The 20,232-nt window shown below is 36.7% G+C and overlaps 2 protein-coding genes across 9 annotated transcripts in view; one reads left to right on the top strand and one right to left on the bottom strand.

Annotated features, from left to right (window-relative positions):
- The window catches only part of NF1 (neurofibromin 1), a 240,955-nt gene that overhangs the window by 83,041 nt on the left and 137,682 nt on the right, over nt 1-20,232 (bottom strand). For all 8 annotated transcript variants that reach the window (XR_010659685.1, XM_065910020.1, XM_065910026.1 and 5 more), the window contains 3 exons: nt 19,390-19,536; nt 14,766-14,912; nt 11,623-11,733 (listed from right to left, as the gene is read on the bottom strand). Coding sequence is in view for 7 of the 8 variants with exons in the window: in XM_065910020.1 (XP_065766092.1) it covers nt 11,623-11,733; nt 14,766-14,912; nt 19,390-19,536 (405 nt within the window). In the remaining variant the exon portion in view is untranslated. The remainder of the gene's footprint in view (nt 1-11,622; nt 11,734-14,765; nt 14,913-19,389; nt 19,537-20,232) is intronic.
- On the top strand, nt 5,050-6,610 carry LOC136150067 (salivary glue protein Sgs-3-like). Its single transcript, XM_065910828.1, has 2 exons — nt 5,050-5,105; nt 5,751-6,610. The coding sequence occupies exon 2, from the start codon at nt 5,755-5,757 to the stop codon at nt 6,256-6,258; it is 504 nt and encodes a 167-aa protein (XP_065766900.1). The 5' UTR covers nt 5,050-5,105; nt 5,751-5,754; the 3' UTR covers nt 6,259-6,610.

Below are 20,232 nucleotides of genomic sequence, written 5' to 3'. Positions count from 1 at the left end.
ATATAATCAATCAATATAAGATAACTGTACTGTTTTCATAGTAATAGATAGATTGCAGCCACTAATTGCTTCTTTTTAAGTACTGTCAAGTCATAAGCACCAAATTATTCACTATGTATCAATCACTACATCATCTTTGTTGAGTAAACCACAGCTTTGTTTCCTAACGCCCAAGGCCACTATACTTCTATAAACTAAGGATCACAGGAAACAAAACCACTCGAGAGATCTTCTGGCTCAATTCAGGACTCCAACTCTAATCGCTATTATTAAATCAAGTCTTCTTCCTTTAAACTATAGTCATGTGTATCCATAATTAAAACTGGAGATTAGCCTTAACACTATCACTGAATGATTACATACATGTTATATTTATATTATATTGTCAACAGCCTAGATTAGAATGCAGCAAACTAGTGTCCAGTGACATACTACTTGCAGCCTGTTTCTGTGTGACCTGCAAGGTAAGAATGGTTCTTTTTATTTAAAAAACCAAAATCAAAACAAAACAAAAACAAGAAAAAAAGAAAAGCTTTATGTGGCTTGTAAAGCTTAAAATATTTACTACCTAGTCTTTTGACAAATAAGCTTGCTAATCCCCGCTTGGATAATTGATAAAACTACCCACTCAGTCTGTAAGGTAAGGATCAGTTCAGTTCAGTTGTGTCCGACTCTTTGCAACCCTATAGACTGCAGCAAACCAGGCTTCCCTGTCCATCAACAACTCCCAAAGCGTGCTCATACTCATGTCCATCGAGTCGGTGATGCCATCCAACCATCTCATCCTCTGTTGCCCCCTTTCCTCCTGCCTTCAATCGTTCCCAGCATCAGGGGCTTTTTCAATGAGTCAGTTCTTCGCACCAGGTGGCCAAAGTTTTGGCTTCACCATCAGTCCTTCTAATGAATATTCAGGACTGATTTCCTTTAAGATGGACTGGCTTGATCTCCTTGCAGTCCAAGGGACTCTCAAGAGTTTTCTCCAACATCACAGTTCAAAAACAACAATTCTTCAGTGCTCAGCTTTCCTTATAGAGTCCAACTCCCGCATCCATACAAGACTACTGGAATGTTTCGAGAGAACAGCATCGAAACACGTATATTATCTATGGTGAAACAGATCACCAGCCCAGGTTGGATGCATGAGACAAGTGCTTGGGCCTGGTACACTGGGAAGTCCCAAAGGGATCGGGTAGAGAGGGAGGTGGGAGGAGGGATTGGGATGGGGAATACATGTAAATCCAAGGCTGATTCATGTCAATGTATGACAAAAACCACTACAATACTGTAAAGTAATCAGCCTCCAACTAATAAAAATCAATGAAAAAATAAAAATAAAAAATAAACAAAAGCCCTCATTGCAAAAAAAAAAGACTCCTAGAAAAACCATAATTTGACTAGATGGACTTCTGTTGGCAAAGTAATGTCTCTGTTTTTTAATATGGTGTCTAGGTTGGTCATAGCTTTTCTTCCAAGGAGCAAGCGTCTTTTAATTTCATGGCTGCAGTCACCACCTGCAGTGATTTTGGAGCCCCCCCAAAATAAAGTCTGTCACTGTGTCCATTATTTCCCCACCTATTTGCCATGAAGTGATGGGACTGGATGCCATAATCTTTGTTTTTTGAATGTTGAGTTTTAAGCTAGCTTTTTTACTCTCCTCTTTCACTTTCATCAAGAGTATCTTTAGTTCTTCGCTTTTTTGCCATAAGGGTGGTGTCATCACATATCTGAGATTATTGATATTTCTCCTGGCAATCTTGATTTCAGTTTGTGCTTCATCAAGTCTGGCATTTCGCAAGATATACTCTGCATATAAGTTAAATAAGCAGAGTGTCAATATACAGCCTTGAGGTACTCATTTCCTGATTTGGAACCAGTCCGTTGTTCCATGTCTGGTTCTAACTTGCTTCTTGACCTGCATACAGATTTCTCAGGAGGCAGTTAAGGTGGTCTGGTATTCCCATCTCTTTAAGAATTTTCCACAGTTTGCTGTGATCCACACAGTCAAAGGATAAAGTACAACAATGTAAGGATAAAGTACAACAATTTTTTTGAAGCAGAATCAACAAGACTTAGTGATTAATCAGATGCATGTGGTTACAAACAGGCAGAAATGAAGACTGATGTTTAGCTTTCTATTTAATAAAGAGAAGGAGGGAATACTGGGAGACAGATACTTCTCAAAACATGTATTTTGCAACTAAGGGGAAATGTGTTCTTTTTCTTGTATTAGATTTCTACAGTGAAGAGACTGATATTCTACTGTAGAAGTACTTATGTACAATTCTAAGATACTCACAGTTAAGTCTAAGATAACAATAGTTTGTTTTTGCACATGTGCATATACACTTTCTCAGGAAGCTTCCAAATATCTTTTTGAAACATAACTGTCCACACTGAAAAGTCACTTGCTACTACACACTATTGGGGGAAAAAAGAGAAACGATCCGCCCAAAATGGAGTCACTTGTGTTAAAATCAAGACTTAATATCAGGATGGGATGTTTCGAAAGAACAGCATGTATATTATCTATGGTGAAACAGATCACCAGCCCAGGTGGGATGCATGAGACAAGTGCTCGGGCCTGGTGCACTGGGAAGACCCAGAGGAATCGGGTGGAGAGGGAGGAGGGAGGGGGGATCGGGATGGGGAATATGTGTAACTCTATGGCTGATTCATATCAATGTATGACAAAACCCACTGAAAAATTTAAAAAATAAATAAATAAATAAAATAAAATAAAATAAAAATAAAATCAAAGAAACTAAAAAAAAAAAAAAAAAAAAAGACTTAATACCAAATCTAACTGCAGTTACAACCTTCTCCAGGAATGTAGTCCTAACCAGTGGAATCTTCTGGTCAGCATCAATGAGTTAATCGTTTCCATACTCAAAAGGAAGATGAGATAATCTGCCACACAGACAGACCCTTTTCAGCCCCCATGTAAGTTACTTAAGCTTGAAATAATTTTTTATGATTTCCTTGTCTTGCCTTTAAAAACTTTCTCTTTCCATAATCTTTTTCCAAAATCTTCTCTTTCCATAAGTAGAGCTCTTCTCTACTTATTAGACAGGATGCTGTCCAATTCATGAACTGTTCAGTAAAACCAATTAGATCTTTAAAAAACTTACTTGGTTGAATTTCTGTTACTTTACATAGGTAAATGATGTGAATGCACTTTTGACCTACATCATACAAGTAAAAAATCCTCTCAAAAGAGAAGCCAGAAAGTAGAGAGAGGACTTAAACTCAGGCCTCTGAGTTGCAAATTTATGCTTATGGTGCAGGGAAAACTGTAAATGACCAAATGTCTATTATTTTAGAAATCATTAATGATATCAGCCCTCCCCCATGAAGAAACAAAGATGACATATTTCAGTAAATTCCAGTGTTTGTTGTACACTACTCTGTGCAATGCTCACTGTGCCAGAAGGTACAAAGAAGAGGCTGTACCTGATCACAGAAAGCAGAGGACACACTAGAGTAAAAAGAGTCTGGTATATGTTCTAGACATACGAAGTCCTAAAATGTCTGATTTGAAAGTATAGAATTAAGAAAGGCTCACATAAAAAGATGCTGCCATCAGAGTTAGCCCCTGAAGGAAGAATGGAATTTTGAACGAGGGAGAAATACTCTGGGCAGATGGGAGAGACTGCACAAAGATAAAGAAGTAGGGGTATTTAAAGGCATGAATAATGGCAAATGATTTCTTTTTTGGGGGGGAGCATTTAAGTGCTGGAGAGTTCAGAAATTTTAATTTTACTTAATTATCATCAAAGGCATGGGCAGCTTAAGATCAGTAAGAAGAAAACAAGAAATCAAAGGTAGTGATGTAGCTAATTTGAGAAAGATACATCTGTGTATAAGAACAGGAAAACAAAAAATGTTGAATCTAAAATTTTAAGTTGAGATTGAGGCGTTTGAAGCATCAATAAAAACTTACATGTGCATTATCTTAGTGCTCTGATTTATAATATCTACTATGGTTGCTAAGAGGCTTTTTATGTTTACTTCTTGGGTCTGATCATACAAACTTTCAATTTAATAGAGGTTTGTACCTAATATCAATAAGATTTATACTCTTTATACTAGGTACCTAATATAAATAAGATTTATACTCTTTATATTATACTCTACGTACCTAATATAAACTAAGATTTAGCAAGCACTGGTTCTATTTATTCAGGAAGAAAAAGAAACCTTCAAAGTAAAGTGAAGTAAAACAAGCAAAGTAAAACAAGACAGAAACATGTACTGACTTGTACTTCTGCCATTTATGAAGCAATTTCCTTGTATGTCAACACAATTGTTCACAGCCCTGCAATTTTTAAAAAGAGTCAGCTAATGTGATGAAAACATTAGCACAACACAACCCAACTTCCCTGTGCACCACTCTTTAAGGAAAAGCAGTGACCAAAAGATGAAATTCCTTTGAAGAATTTACTCCATGTGCTTCAATGTGAGCAACTGAATGTACTTAAAAAAAAAACTCTGCAAACTCAATATGAAAAGTATCACTTTCACATGCAATTCTTTTCTATTTAGTTTTATATTAATAAAGTTTAACCTCTTTTCTAATAGAATAACTATTTACTAGAACTCTAGAACCTCTAGAAAGCTATATTCTTGAATTATTTTGAAAACTTCCAATATAATCCTAGCCAAAAACTACCCTCTAAACATATATACAATATATTTTAAGAAAAAAAAAATCTGTCTCTAATATACTTACTCAATTTTAAGTCATGATAATCACAGTAGGCAAAGAGTATATTCCTGCAGTTAGTTAAATCCAAAGAAGACATTCGCTAATGCAAAACATGGGTAAGAGGAATAACAAAGTGGTATTCACAGGGTTCTTTATGTAAGTGACTAGATTTTAGAAAGACTTTATTTGCATTTGTCCATTTCTGCTACAGTCTGTTTGCACCAGTTTGGAAAGCACTCAATAGGCTATTTCCAAAGTGCAAATACCAGGTCAAGTTTATAACACGTGACTTACTCACTAATTCTATTTAAATAGCACACAGTGAGTAAGAAATTAGATTCCCCATAGGACACTGCAGAAAGTCTGAAGCCTTATTCTTCAAAGAAAAAAACGTCAAAAGGTAATATTAAATTGAAATTTTCTCAGTTACATATGAGAACAAAATGTAAATTTAGCATATATTAGATTTCAAAGTTTGAGCTTTAAGTTAAAAAAAAAAGAACAGTTAACTATGTTCAACATGGGCTAGCTGCTTTTTCTCAATCATGGCAAACCATTAGATTTGAAGATAGGATAAAAAAAAATTAGCCTTACTTTAAAAATGGTTTACTAGTAAACTTTTTGTATATGTCTATAATATGTCTTCATAGTCCCCATCTATTAAAGAACACTAGACTAAGACTCAGACTCAAGTTCTAGTTCTGGTCGTTTTTATTTATCTTTTTTTCCTCTGGTCATGTTTAGATATGCATCCTCAGGCAAACTATGCCCTTTGTCTGAGCCCATCTGCAGTTGATCTTAGCCAAAAGGCCGAGAAGCAACGTCTGAGCCCATCTGTAAAATGAAAGAGTTGATACTGATCATTTCTGAATTTCCTTTTATCTTAAAAATTTTGTGTTAAACCAAGGTTGGCATTTTCCTGGTACTAAGATAAGGTTTTCTTCATTCCCCCGTCCCTCCTCACCATTACTTTTAAAAATGCAAGTTCTTATACGTGTTTATGATCCAAGTGTTAGATTAATTTTCTATAATTATTTTGAAACAGGAAAATGATGTTCAAGTTATTATTCACGCTGCTCCTACTGTTTGCTGATGTCACTTTGCGGAAAACCAAAGCAGTGCCAACGGATACCAGCCTAAGTTCTCAAACAACCACAAATTCCAACACAACTCCGAAGCTCCAAACATCTCTGGATCCCAAGGCAACAAAGAATACGGAAGTGACCTCAACGACAGCCACAACCATGAATACAGAAAGTGTAGCCACAACCAAGAGTATGAAAACTGTAGCCACAACCATGAGTACAAAAAGTCCAGCCACAACCAAGAATATGAAAACTGTAGCCACAACCACGAGTACAAAAAATGTAGCTACAACCAAGAATATGAAAAGTGCAGCCACAACCAAGAATATGAAAAGTGCAGCCACAACCATGAGCACAGAAAGTGTAGCTACAACCAAGAATACGAAAAACGGTGGCAGCACATTGGGTGCAGCGGACAGCACTCCCATTCTTTTCTCTGTCGCCGTTCTGCTGTGTCTGCGTGCCTAGGCTGGAGTGGACGTGGGCTGTCTGCGCGGCTCTCAGTTCACCGTATCTGCCGAATGGCAACAAGCGCACTGGGAAACCACGTTTATCTCAGCTCACTTCTGAGTGCATTACCATCACCCTAGCTTAATTTGGTTGTTTGCAAATTTTAATTGTGTAAGTTTAATCACTACCTTAATATGATGGCTTCCTTCCTTATAAATGCTAAAAAAGGCAAAATACTCTGCCTTTTAAATGTCTGCAAAACTGAGTTGCAACTTGGGTTTTTACATTAAAGGTGTAAGAGAAGAAATTATGTTGGTGACATTTAACCAAAGCATGCTTCTGTAATTGTGTGTGCGCGTGCGTGTGTGAATGTGTGAGAGAAAAGGACAGGGAATTGGGGACAGGGGTTGAGGAGTGGCATGTGTTATTCTGCATTTATTTTTTATTAAATAGACAAGAGGATAAACTATAGTGCTCTACAAAACAATACACCTATCTGTCACCATATTCCATAAATGTGTAATAGTAATACATTGTTATAATAAAAAAAGATTCCAATTCTGCTAAAGTTTGGAGTACAGACTACAGCTGCTCCAATGACAGAGTTAGCTTACTTTGTATAAACTTCTGTCTTTTATTGCAAATGGTCATTTGTCAATTTGATGCCTAGAATTCAGAATTCTTCCTTACAGAAATATATCCCATAATTACTGGTGAGATTTTCATGCTGGTCTACAAAGATTTATTTAACCTAAAAACCTAGTATTTAATTTTAACAGTGGTAATAACCATGTATGAACAACTCTGATTCTTACTAGTTGTGCTACCTTGAGTTTAATACCCAACCCAGTGAAACTCCCAAACAAACTGGTAATAAACTTACTTCAAATGAATCACTTGGGGTGTCTGTTAGATAAGATTAGGCTCTACACTGAAATTTTTATTTAGCACCCCCATATTAAATTTTTATAACCCCCATGCAGGGTCTGGAGATATGTTTGTTTGATAGCTAGATTTGTGAATGACCAACAACTGTCTCTAAATTTCAGTTTATAAGTCAGTCAGTCATTGGCAGTAATAATACCTCAGCAGGTTATTTTAAGGGTTAAATGAAAAAGTATATAATATGCACAGTCTGCCTAAGGCAGAGAAAGCACTCAGTAAATTTTAGCTGTTATCATTATTACTACTAACACCCAAAAAGCAATTGCCAGGTATCACAATACACCTAAGAGGAAAACTCTTCATCGCACTTTTAAGTTTTATAGTTTTAATTATTCTGACAAAAATAATATGTGTTCTGGCAACAAGCCAAACAACAGAGATATATAATAGAAACACTGTAACTGATCCTCTACGGAGAACACCAATGTGAACAGTTTAATGCGTACTTTCACAGATGTGTCAGTCTGCACATATCATATGCCTGTTCACAAACACACCCATATTCCTCTTTATCTTGCGTGATAAATATCAAGAGTCATTTTTCTGGATATTTTAAAAGCTGCCTTAGAGGAACTTTCTGTTACTTTTGCCAGCTCAGAATCCACTTTTCCTCATTCTGATATTGGCAGTCCAATTTCCCTTTGGGAAACCCTGCTCCCATCCCCTCCCCTCACCCCTTTCAGTTCATGCAGTTTAAGCTGCCTTCACCAGTAAGCTCTAGGGATGGGCATATGACTCAGACTTAGATACCAAGAAATTCCATCCCCCTCTCCATAGCCAATGCCTTAGGAATTGGCAGGTGACTCAGGCCAATAAGACTAGTACTTTTGCTGTTATTACTGGGAAAGAAGCGCTTTTCACTGGGTTGTTAAGCTGGGAGAACACAAACCACCACTGGGTATAGCTTAGGAAGAGCTGCCTGGGAATAAAACCAACACAAAGAAAGTAGAGTCAAGACACAGAGAAGATAAGATGTTCTCCAGATGATATTGTTCCAAGCCCTACATACAGTCATGCAAGAAGTCAGTCCATCTCTTGATCTCCTTGGGTACATCCACCAACTGATATGCTTTCTGGTTTACACAAGTGTAAATTTCATTCCTGTTACATATAACAAGCAAAAACAGACTTAACACGTTGCATGTTATTCCATAATACAGATGTATAACTATTTATTCAACAATTTCCTTTTGATACAAAGCTATATATATATATATATATTTACATATATATTTGCCACTATAAATAATGCTGCAACAATGGACATGAACTTGGGCAAACTCCAGGAGATGGTGAAGGACAAGGAGGCCTGATGTGCTGCAGTCCATGGGATTATGAAGAGTCAGATATGACTGGGTGACTGAACAGCAACAACAACTGTCCTTGTATTTATGGGACTTTGTTACAGGTTAGCTTCAAAGGTATATAGGAGAGAATAGAAGGAAAAGACTAAAAACTAAATTAGGGCAAAATTACAAAGCAACCATTATGCCTGACTTGACATGAATCTGGACTTTATTCAGGGACTCAATGGTGCTACTTAACAAATAGAGACAGGATTAGATTTGAACTGGAACTGCCTCCAGAAGCAATGTTAAGATGACCTGGAAGTAGTTATGTGGGGGTTAGGGAGTAGGAGAATAATGCTGCATTAGTATAGGTTAAAGCTAATAAGAGTCTTAGTAATGGCAGTGGGGGAAAATGAATTCAAAAGACATTTCCAAAGTACCTAAAATTAAGCCATTAAGAACCAATTAAAAAAAATAAAAAACACATACCTTAGGACATCTGATAAACAAATAGCACTAGGAGGTTATTTCGCATCACATGACTACTGGGCTAGGAGAAGTACCTGACTTAGGGGCAGCCAGGAATCCACTGGCTGGCCAGGACACAGCAGCACTGCCAAACAGGTAACTACAGCTTAACCACGTTCTCTTTCTGGAATCTGGGCTGTGAAGTACTAAGGTAATGAAGGACTAGCTAGGATTAATGCTGAAGCGATAGAGAAAGAGGAAATCATGAGATAGAGCTGAATGTGAAGCCAAGAAAGAGGCAACAAGTCAGTTCCAGGACTGACGGACACCTAAGTGCTGTCTACACCTGCTCTAACTCATGTTTTTCCTGAGGCCCACCTTCTTGAGAAAGTAAGAATGATTTCTCTCTAAAAACTGAGCCCTGACTAAAACAGCTTTACTGATTTGCCTAGATGACACAACTAAAATCAAGACATGGTGATTGATAATGAGGAGGATAAACTAAAGAGGGAAGAATTTTAAATGATTAGGGTTTCTAGAGTAAGAAGGGATGGTGATATGGTGCAAGGAGGAAGCTGATTTGAATATACACTGAATTAAGCTTTGGACATTTCAAGTCTAAAATGTCTGTGGACTATCTGTAAGGAGGCTAGAATCCATAGTTCAAAAGACATAAATTAATACACGGTAGTCTAAGCCACAAAAACAAAGGAATATCAAAAAGTCAAACCCAAGTGTTCTCTGTCAAAGTTCACTGAATAGAGACAAGGCCCTTACGACCTTCTCCTGCTTTTCCACTCCTCCACAGCAGAGTGGATCGCTCTACTCTGAGTGCTCATGTGCTCAACTGTCCTGGACCCGAGGCTTCACACCAGGTGACGATGAAGCCAGGAGGCACTCTCGTACGTCTAAACAAGAAACTGAAATGTAGAAAGTCTGAAGTTGGCAGACTCACACCCCAAAACAAACAAGCAAAAAAGAAAACCTTAAACATACTCTGTATATTTTAAGAACTTTATAGGTCACAAAATACTTTATCAGAGAGGTAGGCAGGATAGTTTTTCTAAGCAACTCCCCCTCTTTAAGATATGAAGAAACAGATTCATAAAAACTAACTTGTCTAAGAAGCAGCAGAGCTGGGAACCCTCAGCATACTCAAGTCACCCTATTACATAGGTCTCTGGGAAATCCCACTGATTTAATCTCACAGGTGTCTGCATCAGGACCAGGCTACTTTCCTTTGGCCTTGTATAGTATACAGACCACCACGGAGAAGGAATATAATCTTATGCTCTGATCCTGGAGAAAAAATCCAGCTTTAAGGTTTTCCAGAAATCTTTGAAACTTGTAAACTAACAAGAATTTAAAGGGGGAGGAGGACACATGTCTACCTACGTCTCTCACCAATGTCTAACTTTTAATTACTTAGACAAAATAGAGAAAATCAAAATACACTGGTGGTATTAAAGATTGGGATTGGTATTCGAGGATGGTTCATCTCAATTGCAAAGAAAATTAAAATCTTAGGCAATTTAGAAATAGCATCTGAGGTAAAAGTTGGAAAGACGACTTACAGGAAGGTGAAGAGATGTTCCTCAGAACTTCTGAAGAGGAAGGCTATGGATAAATGCAAGTTTCTCTGAGCTCTTGATTCCCTAACACCCAGTTCTTGGGACTTCCTGGCTTAACGCTGTCTGCATTATCCCATTAGACGAGTCTCCCACCTCCCACCTTCCCTTTATCTCTCCACGGCCGCTCCTCTTCAACCTCCCCTTACTTCTCATCCACTGCCAACTTTTTTTGCTGTTCATGATCATTAAAAGTCTACTGACGCTAATTCCTCAATTTATATTAAATTCAGGAAACTCAGAAAGATTAATTCCTACAGCCTAGTGTAATAGCAGAACTAAGAGAAAACACAGCCCCGAGATTCCAAAGCCAGTGGTCTATTATATAACATTGTCCCTAAGGCTCAATTACCAAGAGTTTACATCACACTAAATGGGAAGAAGGAAAACTGACCAAATAATACCACAGACAAGTTCTCCAGTGGAACGCAGAATAAGGCAAGAAAGGAAAGACAATGGCAGGGAAAGCAACGTGAGCATTAGACCTACTGTGAAGGAGGAGCATTTCCAGAAAGGTTTCCTGGGAACTAGCCTTGACTGAAGACAGCACAAATAAATACAATCAGTTTTTCAGGCTGTCACTTGTGCCATATCTTTACAGACATTTCCCACAGTGTCTCTGAATTATTTGTTAAATCACCCTGATGTTGCCTTACAAAGCCTATTATTAAAAGTTCTCAGATTCTTCCAGTTTCATTTCCATTTTAAAAAAGGTTTCTCAGTATCATGTTGTGGATATTATTTAAACAGAACACACCAGAAAACAAAAGACTGTGATTTTTTTTTTTTTACTCTTTGTAATTCACTGTAGGTGACATAAAAAAACTGATGTAACAAAGGGAAGCAAATATGAAACAGGTAGTATGAAAAGCAATTTATAATAGATGAAGCACCATTTGGGGACAAGATGGCTGTTTACTAGCTACATTCTCCCAGGAAAACTTGTCTCCAACTTTAGCAAAGTCAAACAAGAAAAACCAAACTTGCTGTCTCTCTACATTTTCTATCATTTTAAAAACTCTGGTAAGAGAAACTAAAACAGTGTTTCTTACCTCCGTGCGACATAGTAAAAAATAGGATTCCCAGCTTTGGAAGTCCCAGCTTGGTAGAAAATACTTAATGTTTTCAAAGCCTTGAACTCTTCTTTTTCATGTACTTGATGCCTGAAAGAAAAAAGAGCACAGTAACTCACAGACTTTATATTGTTCATTGATATCTACAAAAATCCACAATTGGAACAATGATAAAATATACAAAATGACAAAATATCTTAAAAGCAACCTACTTTCTGAAGGGCAATGTAGTAACAAGCACTAAAAATTTCAAGGCGCTATTATTTGAACCTTGGATGGACTGCAAGGAGATCAAATTAGTTCATCCTAAAGGAAATCAGTCCCAAATATTCATTGGAAGGACTGATGCTGAAGCTGAAGCGCCAATACTTTGGCCATCTGATGTGAACAACTGACTCATTTGCAAAGACCCTGATGCTGGGAAAGATTGAAGGCAAGAGGAGAAGGGGACGACAGAGGATGAGATGGTTGGATGGCATCACAGACTCAATGAACATGAGTGTGAGTAAACTCCAGGAGTTGGTGATGGACAGGGAGGCCTGGCGTGCCACAGTCCATGGGGTCGAAGAGAGTCTGACACGACTGAGTGAGTGAACCGATTATTTGAACCACAAAAGTGGTTCTTAGGGTAACATTAAGAAAACAACTGGACAGGGATATTAACCATAGAATTGTTTTTAACCCTTTTTCTTTCTAGACAGAAGTTTTTCAGTTTTTATTGATTTTTTTTTTAAGAGTTCAGTTTATGAATCTTTCCTTTCCCCTGGTTTACTGATTTTGAATGAGTGAGAAAGGTCCATATGTTCTTCTTTATGGGAGTTTATCCTCACAAATAGTGTATCTTTTTCCAGACTAAGTAACCACTTACTGTTACAGTTGTACCAATACAATTTACTAAAAGGCCATTCTAATCTCCCTGATTCTGAGTATCACTTTTATACTTATACACTAATATATATTTAAATACATTTCAAAAAAAGGCATGGTTTAATTATTATATATTCTGCTCAACACAGTGTGTGTCTTTAACCTGAAGATTTCTATCATTTACCAGCCCTGGAAAATTCTCATCTCTTGTCTTTTCGAATATTACCTCTTCACTACTCTTTAAGCTCTATTTATTAGATATGTTGGAACTTCTCATGCTATAACCTCCATCTCTTAAATTCTTTCATATTTTCCATTTCTTTATCTCTGTGTGTAACAGTCCATGGAATTCCTCAGGCCAGAATACTGGAGTGGGTAACCTTTCCCTTCTCCAGGGGATCTTCCCAACCCAGGGACTGAACTCATGTCTCCAGCATTGCAAGTGGATTCTTCACCAGCTGAGCCACAAAGGAAGCCCAAGAACACTGGAGTGGGTAGCCTATCCCTTCTCCAGCAGATCTTCCTGACCCAGGACTCTAACTGGGGTCTCCTGCATTGCAGGTGGATTCTTTACCAACTGAGCTATCAGGAAAGCCCACATACTGAATAATTTGCTCCAAAATTCTCTTCTAGCTATGTATGTGTTTAAAAATATTTTTAATATACATTTTCTTTTACTTAGTATTTCTGTGTGTCTTGGGGGTGGGAGAAGAGGCTATAGTATCTCAGTTCAACATACTGCTGCTACCAAGTCAGCCTTGGCTTAATATTAATGAAAACAACATATAGCATTTGAGGAGGGAAATAGGTACACATGTGTATGGATAAATGACAAAGAGGCTATCTGCCAAATGTTAACTGAATTATCTCTAACAGGTGAAATAACTGAAAATTTTTTACTTCTCTTTTTAGATTTCTATGTTTTGACTAATTTAACAACTATTAGTTTTATAGTTGACAACATTATAAAGCTACTTTCATTTTTTAAAAGAAAAATGAGTCTCAGGGAGCATCAGTGGAAACTTAGAACAAAAATATCATTTAATGCTTATGAAACACTTTATATATACACTAGATATTGTTCTAAGTATCTTACACATATTATATCATTTAGTGTTCAAAAGCACAGAGGATTGTTTCGTAGCAAGGTGGGGCCTTAGGTTAAAAGGACTAATGAAGTTTTCTTTGAAAAATGGAAAAAATGGCAAGGACATCCTTAGCAATGCTGAATAAAACATTGTTTTATATATTTATGTAATTTTCAACTAAGTAACATGAAAATTTTATATTGAAAATATTCCTTAATTACATAGGAATAAATATCTGTTACACAGGTAAATGTAACAGAACTAAAGATAACAACTAAGCTTGGAAGGAGATTGCTACATATTCCTACATTCTTTTAACAGTGTAAAAAAATTGTAGTCATGTGTACAAAACTATCATCTGTATGTAATATGATTAATAACAGGCATTCACAATCCATGGAACATTATATACAAATCGTTAATGTGAATTAAACTTTAGAATGTTGTATTCTGTTCTTTCCTTTCTGCTTCTGGCACAGACTATGAACAAAACACTTAACCCACACTCACTATGAAGTACTAAGTGGCTAAGTGTAAAGTACTATGAAAGGTACTTTAAAAGACTAAAGAATTCTGCAAACTATCTTCACTGTAACAACACAGGGGTGAATGTCTAACGATGAGGATCCAAATCTCAATGAGATTCAAAACAAATGTCCACAGAAAGAAATTTTATAGCAGTAGTACCATATTTCTGACCCTCAGTCTAAAAGTTGTATAATTAACTTCCAGGAGAATGCTGAAAAATTTTATAATGTGGTAGAAAGAGTTCAGCACTTAGGACCAAAGGACCTATGACTTAGGGTGGAATCTTATGCAAATTACTCACTTTGAACTCTATTTTCCCTAATAATTATAATATGAAAATAATGTTACCTACCTTCCTTTTAACTATTAAGAGCAAAAACAATTCAAAACAACATGACACAGTACTATTCAACAAGATATTATTTTTTACAAGAAAATCAACCACGAAACAAAGCACATTTCAACAATATATAGGGTAAGAGAAAAGTAGGACCCCAAAACATGGCAATGTGGTTATGAAGTACATCTTTCCCAATAATCCTCTGTCAAATATACAAGCATATCTAACAAGAGGCCTGGAGGTAAAGCTTGCAGCTCAATGAAAAAGACAGCAATCATCATGTTGAGGTGGTACTTTACCTAGTCATAAATTCCTCAAACTTCGAACTGGTAAGGTTAAGGCTGGACCAGTGTGTATCTGCCACAGGTTTGTGCTCTGGAGGACCCAGGTATGCAAGAAGTGTTGCCATCTTATCAAAAGGTCGTCTTCCAACAGCTTTGTGATCCCTACATTATAGGAAACTACTTAGGAAAAAAGCAGCAGTTCACATGCAGCAGAACACATTAATTTTTTTTTAACTGGAGCAGAATTACTTTATGATGTTGTGCTAGTCTCTGCTGTACAACGAAGTCAATCAGCAGGATGTATACACACCCTCCTTGAGCCTCCCCACCCCACCGCTGGAGGCCATCAGAGCAGAGCTGAGCCCCCAGCGCCCGGCAGGAGCCTCCCACAAGCCACTTTCCACACACAGTAGTGTGCGTAGAAACAGGTTTCAGACTGTCATTGGCTGCTTTTCTTTTTACTGTCCAGTGGTGGTTTCTGCTCATTTGTAAACAGCACCCAAAAGACCTCAGGGGTTTTAAGTTTAACTGAGACATCTTAGAAATAGGACCACGCCTCAAACTACAAAACTTACATAAAATTTCATTATGTTCTAGTATTCTTAATCTATTACCATTAAATAGGCAACCAGTAAGTAACAATAACATTCTGATCCACTTTTTCTCAGAATGAAAAGAACTGATTTTGGGAGACCACTGTTTAGGAAGTGGACATAGTGTCCCTGATATCAGATTTCTGTTAACCAGGGTAAATATGAATTTCCAACAACTATTAAACATTTAAAACTAAAGATAACAAGATACTATTTCATAAACATCAAATTGACAAAAAAAAATTATGACATTTGCTAATGCCAATTGTGGTGAAGAACTGTACACTGTACTCTCACAGAGTACCGTCAAAGCATAAATCAGTATACACACTATGAAAAATAATGTGGCGATATCTAGTAAAGTTGAGGCTGTGGATACCCCAGAACTCAGCAATTATGCATTTAAGTAAGCCACAAGGAGACAAATGTGAAGAATATTTATTACATTACTATTTAAAATAATGAAAAACAGGAAACCCTAAATATCCATCAATTAGGAAGTATGAAAATAAACTGTGATATAGTCATTTGATAAAACACTAAGATAAGTTAAATAAAATGATAAATCTCAAATAGAATATTATATGAAGAGACTATATTCAGTGTATCATTGCTATGAAGTTTTAAAACACACAAAACTGTTTTATATGTACCTATGTTATACCTGTACTTTCTTTTTCTTGTCAGTTACACAAGAGAGAAGTTGTATCTTTTTCTCTCCCAGAAATAAAATGTTATAAAGATCTGAAGTAATTCAACAAAATTAAAAATGTTAAAACTAGGCAGTAGACATGGGTCTCTGTTATATTATGGTCAATAGGTTTTTGTATGCTTGAAAAGTTTAAAAAAAAAAAAAATTGAAAAAAAAACTGGTATTAAAGTACATGAATATGTACATAAGTCATATAAGTTTGTATTTTAAAAAATGTATATAAAAGAATGTTTGCATTTAAAAGTTCCACATTAAGTGCCACACAGATAAAGCATCTCCCTCCTTATGGTCTTCTACCTTTCCTATGAATATGCAAACCATTTTTATTGGAATTTAAAAATAATCTGGACTCATTTGACCTTTGTAAGAGAACTCATACATAAGAATCTGGGTCACTGTAAACATACGTAACTATTACAGAAAGGACAGCAAATGATTCAGGCTACAAGAGACTTTAAAAACAGCTAATGAAACAATTCCCAAACTAATAATTTTCAATTATTAAGTACTGCCTATGTAAAACTTCATTTGCATGTACTTCAGAGTATCACAAATGGGATTACTACAGCAATGTTTTAATTATTAACTTCCTAGGAATTAAGCTGCTCTTCAAATTCAGATGCCAAGACTCATTTGACCTGGTAAATCTCTGTGGCTTGTTGTATATTATGTTTGCAAGCTAGAAAAAATCCAAAAGGCTAATTTGTGATTTCTCAGTTTAATTTTTTGTTCCTTTGGCTGGATTCTTAGTTTTCCCACAAGGGATCAAACCCAGGCCTGGCAATGAAAGTGCGGAGTCTTTCATAACCACTAGACTACCAGGGAATTCCCTCTTAGCTTTAGTATTTTTTTTTTTTTTAATTTTTTATTAGTTGGAGGCTAATTACTTCACAACATTTCAGTGGGTTTTGCCATACATTGATATGAATCAGCCATAGAGTTACATGTATTCCCCATCCCGATCCCCTCTCCCACCTCCCTCTCCACCCGATTCCTCTGGGTCGTCCCCGTGTACCAGGCCCGAGCACTTGTCTCATGCATCCCACCTGGGCTGGTGATCTGTTTCACCATAGATAATATACATGCTGTTCTTTCGAAACATCCCACCCTCACCTTCTCCCACAGAGTCCAAAAGTCTGTTCTGTACTTCTGTGTCTCTTTTTCTGTTTTGCATATAGGGTTATCGTTACCATCTTTCTCCTTTCGAAGACAATGGGCTGCTTTTCTGGGCGCCTGATGACCTCAGCTAACGATCAGAAGTTGTTCTGTGAAGTTAGCTTTGCGTTCAGTTATTCTTTTGATGAATTTGTAGGAGAGAAAGTGGTCTCCCTGTCCTACTCCTCTGCCATTCTTGGCTCCTCCCCGCTTTAGTATTTTTTTAATGGCTATTCTACCCAAAGCAATCTATAGATTAAATGCAATCCCTATCAAGCTACCAATGGTATTTTTCACAGAACTAGAGCAAATAATTTCACAATTTGTATGGAAATACAAAAAACCTCGAATAGCCAAAGTAATCTTGAGAAAGAAGAATGGAACTGGAGGAATCAACCTGCCTGACTTCAGACTCTACTAACAAAGCCACAGTCATCAAGACAGTATGGTACTGGCACAAAGACAGAAATATAGATCAATGGAACAGAATAGAAAGCCCAGAGATAAATCCACGAACCTATGGACACCTTATCTTTGACAAGGAGGCAAGGATATACAATGGAAGAAAGACAACCTCTTTAACAAGTGGTACTGGGAAAACTGGTCAACCACTTGTAAAAGAATGAAACTAGAACGCTTTCTAACACCATACACAAAAACAAACTCAAAATGGATTAAAGATCTAAATGTAAGAACAGAAACTATAAAACTCCTAGAGGAGAACATAGGCAAAACCCTCTCTGACATAAATCACAGCAAGATCCTCTATGACCCACCTCCAAACACAATATTGGAAATAAAAGAAAAACTAAACAAACGGGACCTAATGAAACTTAAAAGCTTTTGCACTACAAAGGAAACTATAAGTAAGGTGAAAAGACAGCCCTCAGATTGGGAGAAAATAATAGCAAATGAAGAAACAGACAAAGGATTAATCTCAAAAATACACAAGCATCTCCTGCAGCTCAATTCCAGAAAAATAAATGACCCAATCAAAAAATGGGTCAAAGAACTAAACAGACATTTCTCCAAAGAAGACATACAGATGGCTAACAAACACATGAAAAGATGCTCAACATCACTCATTATTAGAGAAATGCAAATCAAAACCACAATGAGGTACCATTACACGCCAGTTAAGATGGCTGCTATCCAAAAGTCTACAAGCAATAAATGCTGGAGAGGGTGTGGAGAAAAGGGAACCCTCTTACACTGCTGGTGGGAATGCAAACTAGTACAGCCGCTGTGGAGAACAGTGTGGAGATTCCTTAAAAAACTGGAAATAGAACTGCCATATGACCCAGCAATCCCACTCCTGGGCATACACACCGAGGAAACCAGATCTGAAAGAGACACGTGCACCCCAATGTTCATTGCAGCACTGCTTATAATAGCCAGGACATGGAAGCAACCTAGAAGCCCATCAGCAGACGAATGGATAAGGAAGCTATGGTACATATACACCATGGAATATTACTCAGCCGTTAAAAAGAATTCATTTGAATCAGTTCTAATGAGATGGATGAAACTGGAGCCCATTATACAGAGTGAAGTAAGCCAGAAAGATAAAGAACACTACAGCATACTAACACATATATATGGAATTTAGAAAGATGGTAACGATAACCCTATATGCAAAACAGAAAAAGAGACACAGAAGTACAGAACAGACTTTAGGACTCTGTGGGAGAAGGTGAGGGTGGGATGTTTCGAAAGAACAGCATGTATATTATCTATGGTGAAACAGATCACCAGCCCAGGTTGGATGCATGAGACAAGTGCTCGGGCCTGGTGCACTGGGAAGACCCAGAGGAACCGGGTGGAGAGGGAGGTGGGAGGGGGGATCGAGATGGGAATACGTGTAACTCTATGGCTGATTCATATCAATGTATGACAAAACCCACTGAAATGTTGTGAAGTTATTAGCCTCCAACTAATAAAAAAAATAAAATAAAAAATAAAAAAATTAAAAGTCTACAACACCTACATAGGTTTGTTGATCAATTAATATGACTTAACCTTTTGCCTAGATATTTTTAAAGGTCTACATTACTCTTTAAAAACCATTATTCTTATTCTAAGAAGATACAAAGTAAAAAGCATTATTCATGATCAATAATTTTATCAATTTAAATTTAAACTGACAGTTTTTAATATCCCCATGACTGAGAAATCTTACCTGTTGCTGGAAAGATACTGGCCAATTTTCTCTTGATTATTCCATAGTAGACGATGTAAAGCAAGCACATTGCCATCACTGATGAAGGAAAGACTATGATTTACTGCATCACTTGTAGGACAATCAGATGCTATATCAAGGAAAAACCTTCAAAAATGAAAAGTTATTAGAATTTCAAAAACCAGATATACTCATATCTATGTCTGAATTAAATTTATGTGAAATAACTTTGTGAAATTACTGATATTACAAATATGGAGGTTTTAGTCACACACGTGACTATCATTAAACAAAACAAGAAAAAACAAGGAGAAACTTGGTTTTCCATTTGATACCTGGCTTTAGCTTCAAAGTAGGCTCTGAAGTCAGACAACAAAATTTAGATAGATGAGACTCTATAGAGAAGCCAGTATTTTACAGATAAAGAAATGGAGGCCCAGACAAGACAAAAGACCTCCCTAAAGTTATACAGCCTGTTAGGTCAAAGTCAGGATCAGAACCTTTGCTCTTTGAACTTTCTATGGGTAGTCAATCTTTCTGTGGATTGTCATAGAATGTGAATCCTATGCTGACATTCACATTCTTTTCCAGTATGATTTACAGTCCAATAATATACCTTTTAAATTCCAATCAGAAAGAAGTTAGTATGAACCATAATGAAAAATTAGAAAAGTTGTAGAAGTATAGCTTAGACTATAAGTCAAATCAATTAGATTCACACTGTATGAAAAGAAGAATTCTTGACGTTAACTTACATTTACAGACATTTTTTTATAAGTTATCTCACTTGTTTCTCTAAAATCAACTCATAGCTAAGTACAGTATTATACCTACTTTGCCAAA

This window comes from Muntiacus reevesi, chromosome 18, assembly GCF_963930625.1.
Source record: "Muntiacus reevesi chromosome 18, mMunRee1.1, whole genome shotgun sequence".
In the NCBI taxonomy this organism is placed as follows: Eukaryota; Metazoa; Chordata; class Mammalia; order Artiodactyla; family Cervidae; genus Muntiacus; species Muntiacus reevesi.
This window is presented reverse-complemented; position numbering and strand designations above follow the sequence as displayed.

What these genes read in the sequence shown, in the direction of transcription:
- LOC136150067 (XM_065910828.1), top strand. Translation starts at nt 5,755, where the DNA reads ATGATGTTCAAGTTATTATTCACGCTGCTCCTACTGTTTGCTGATGTC.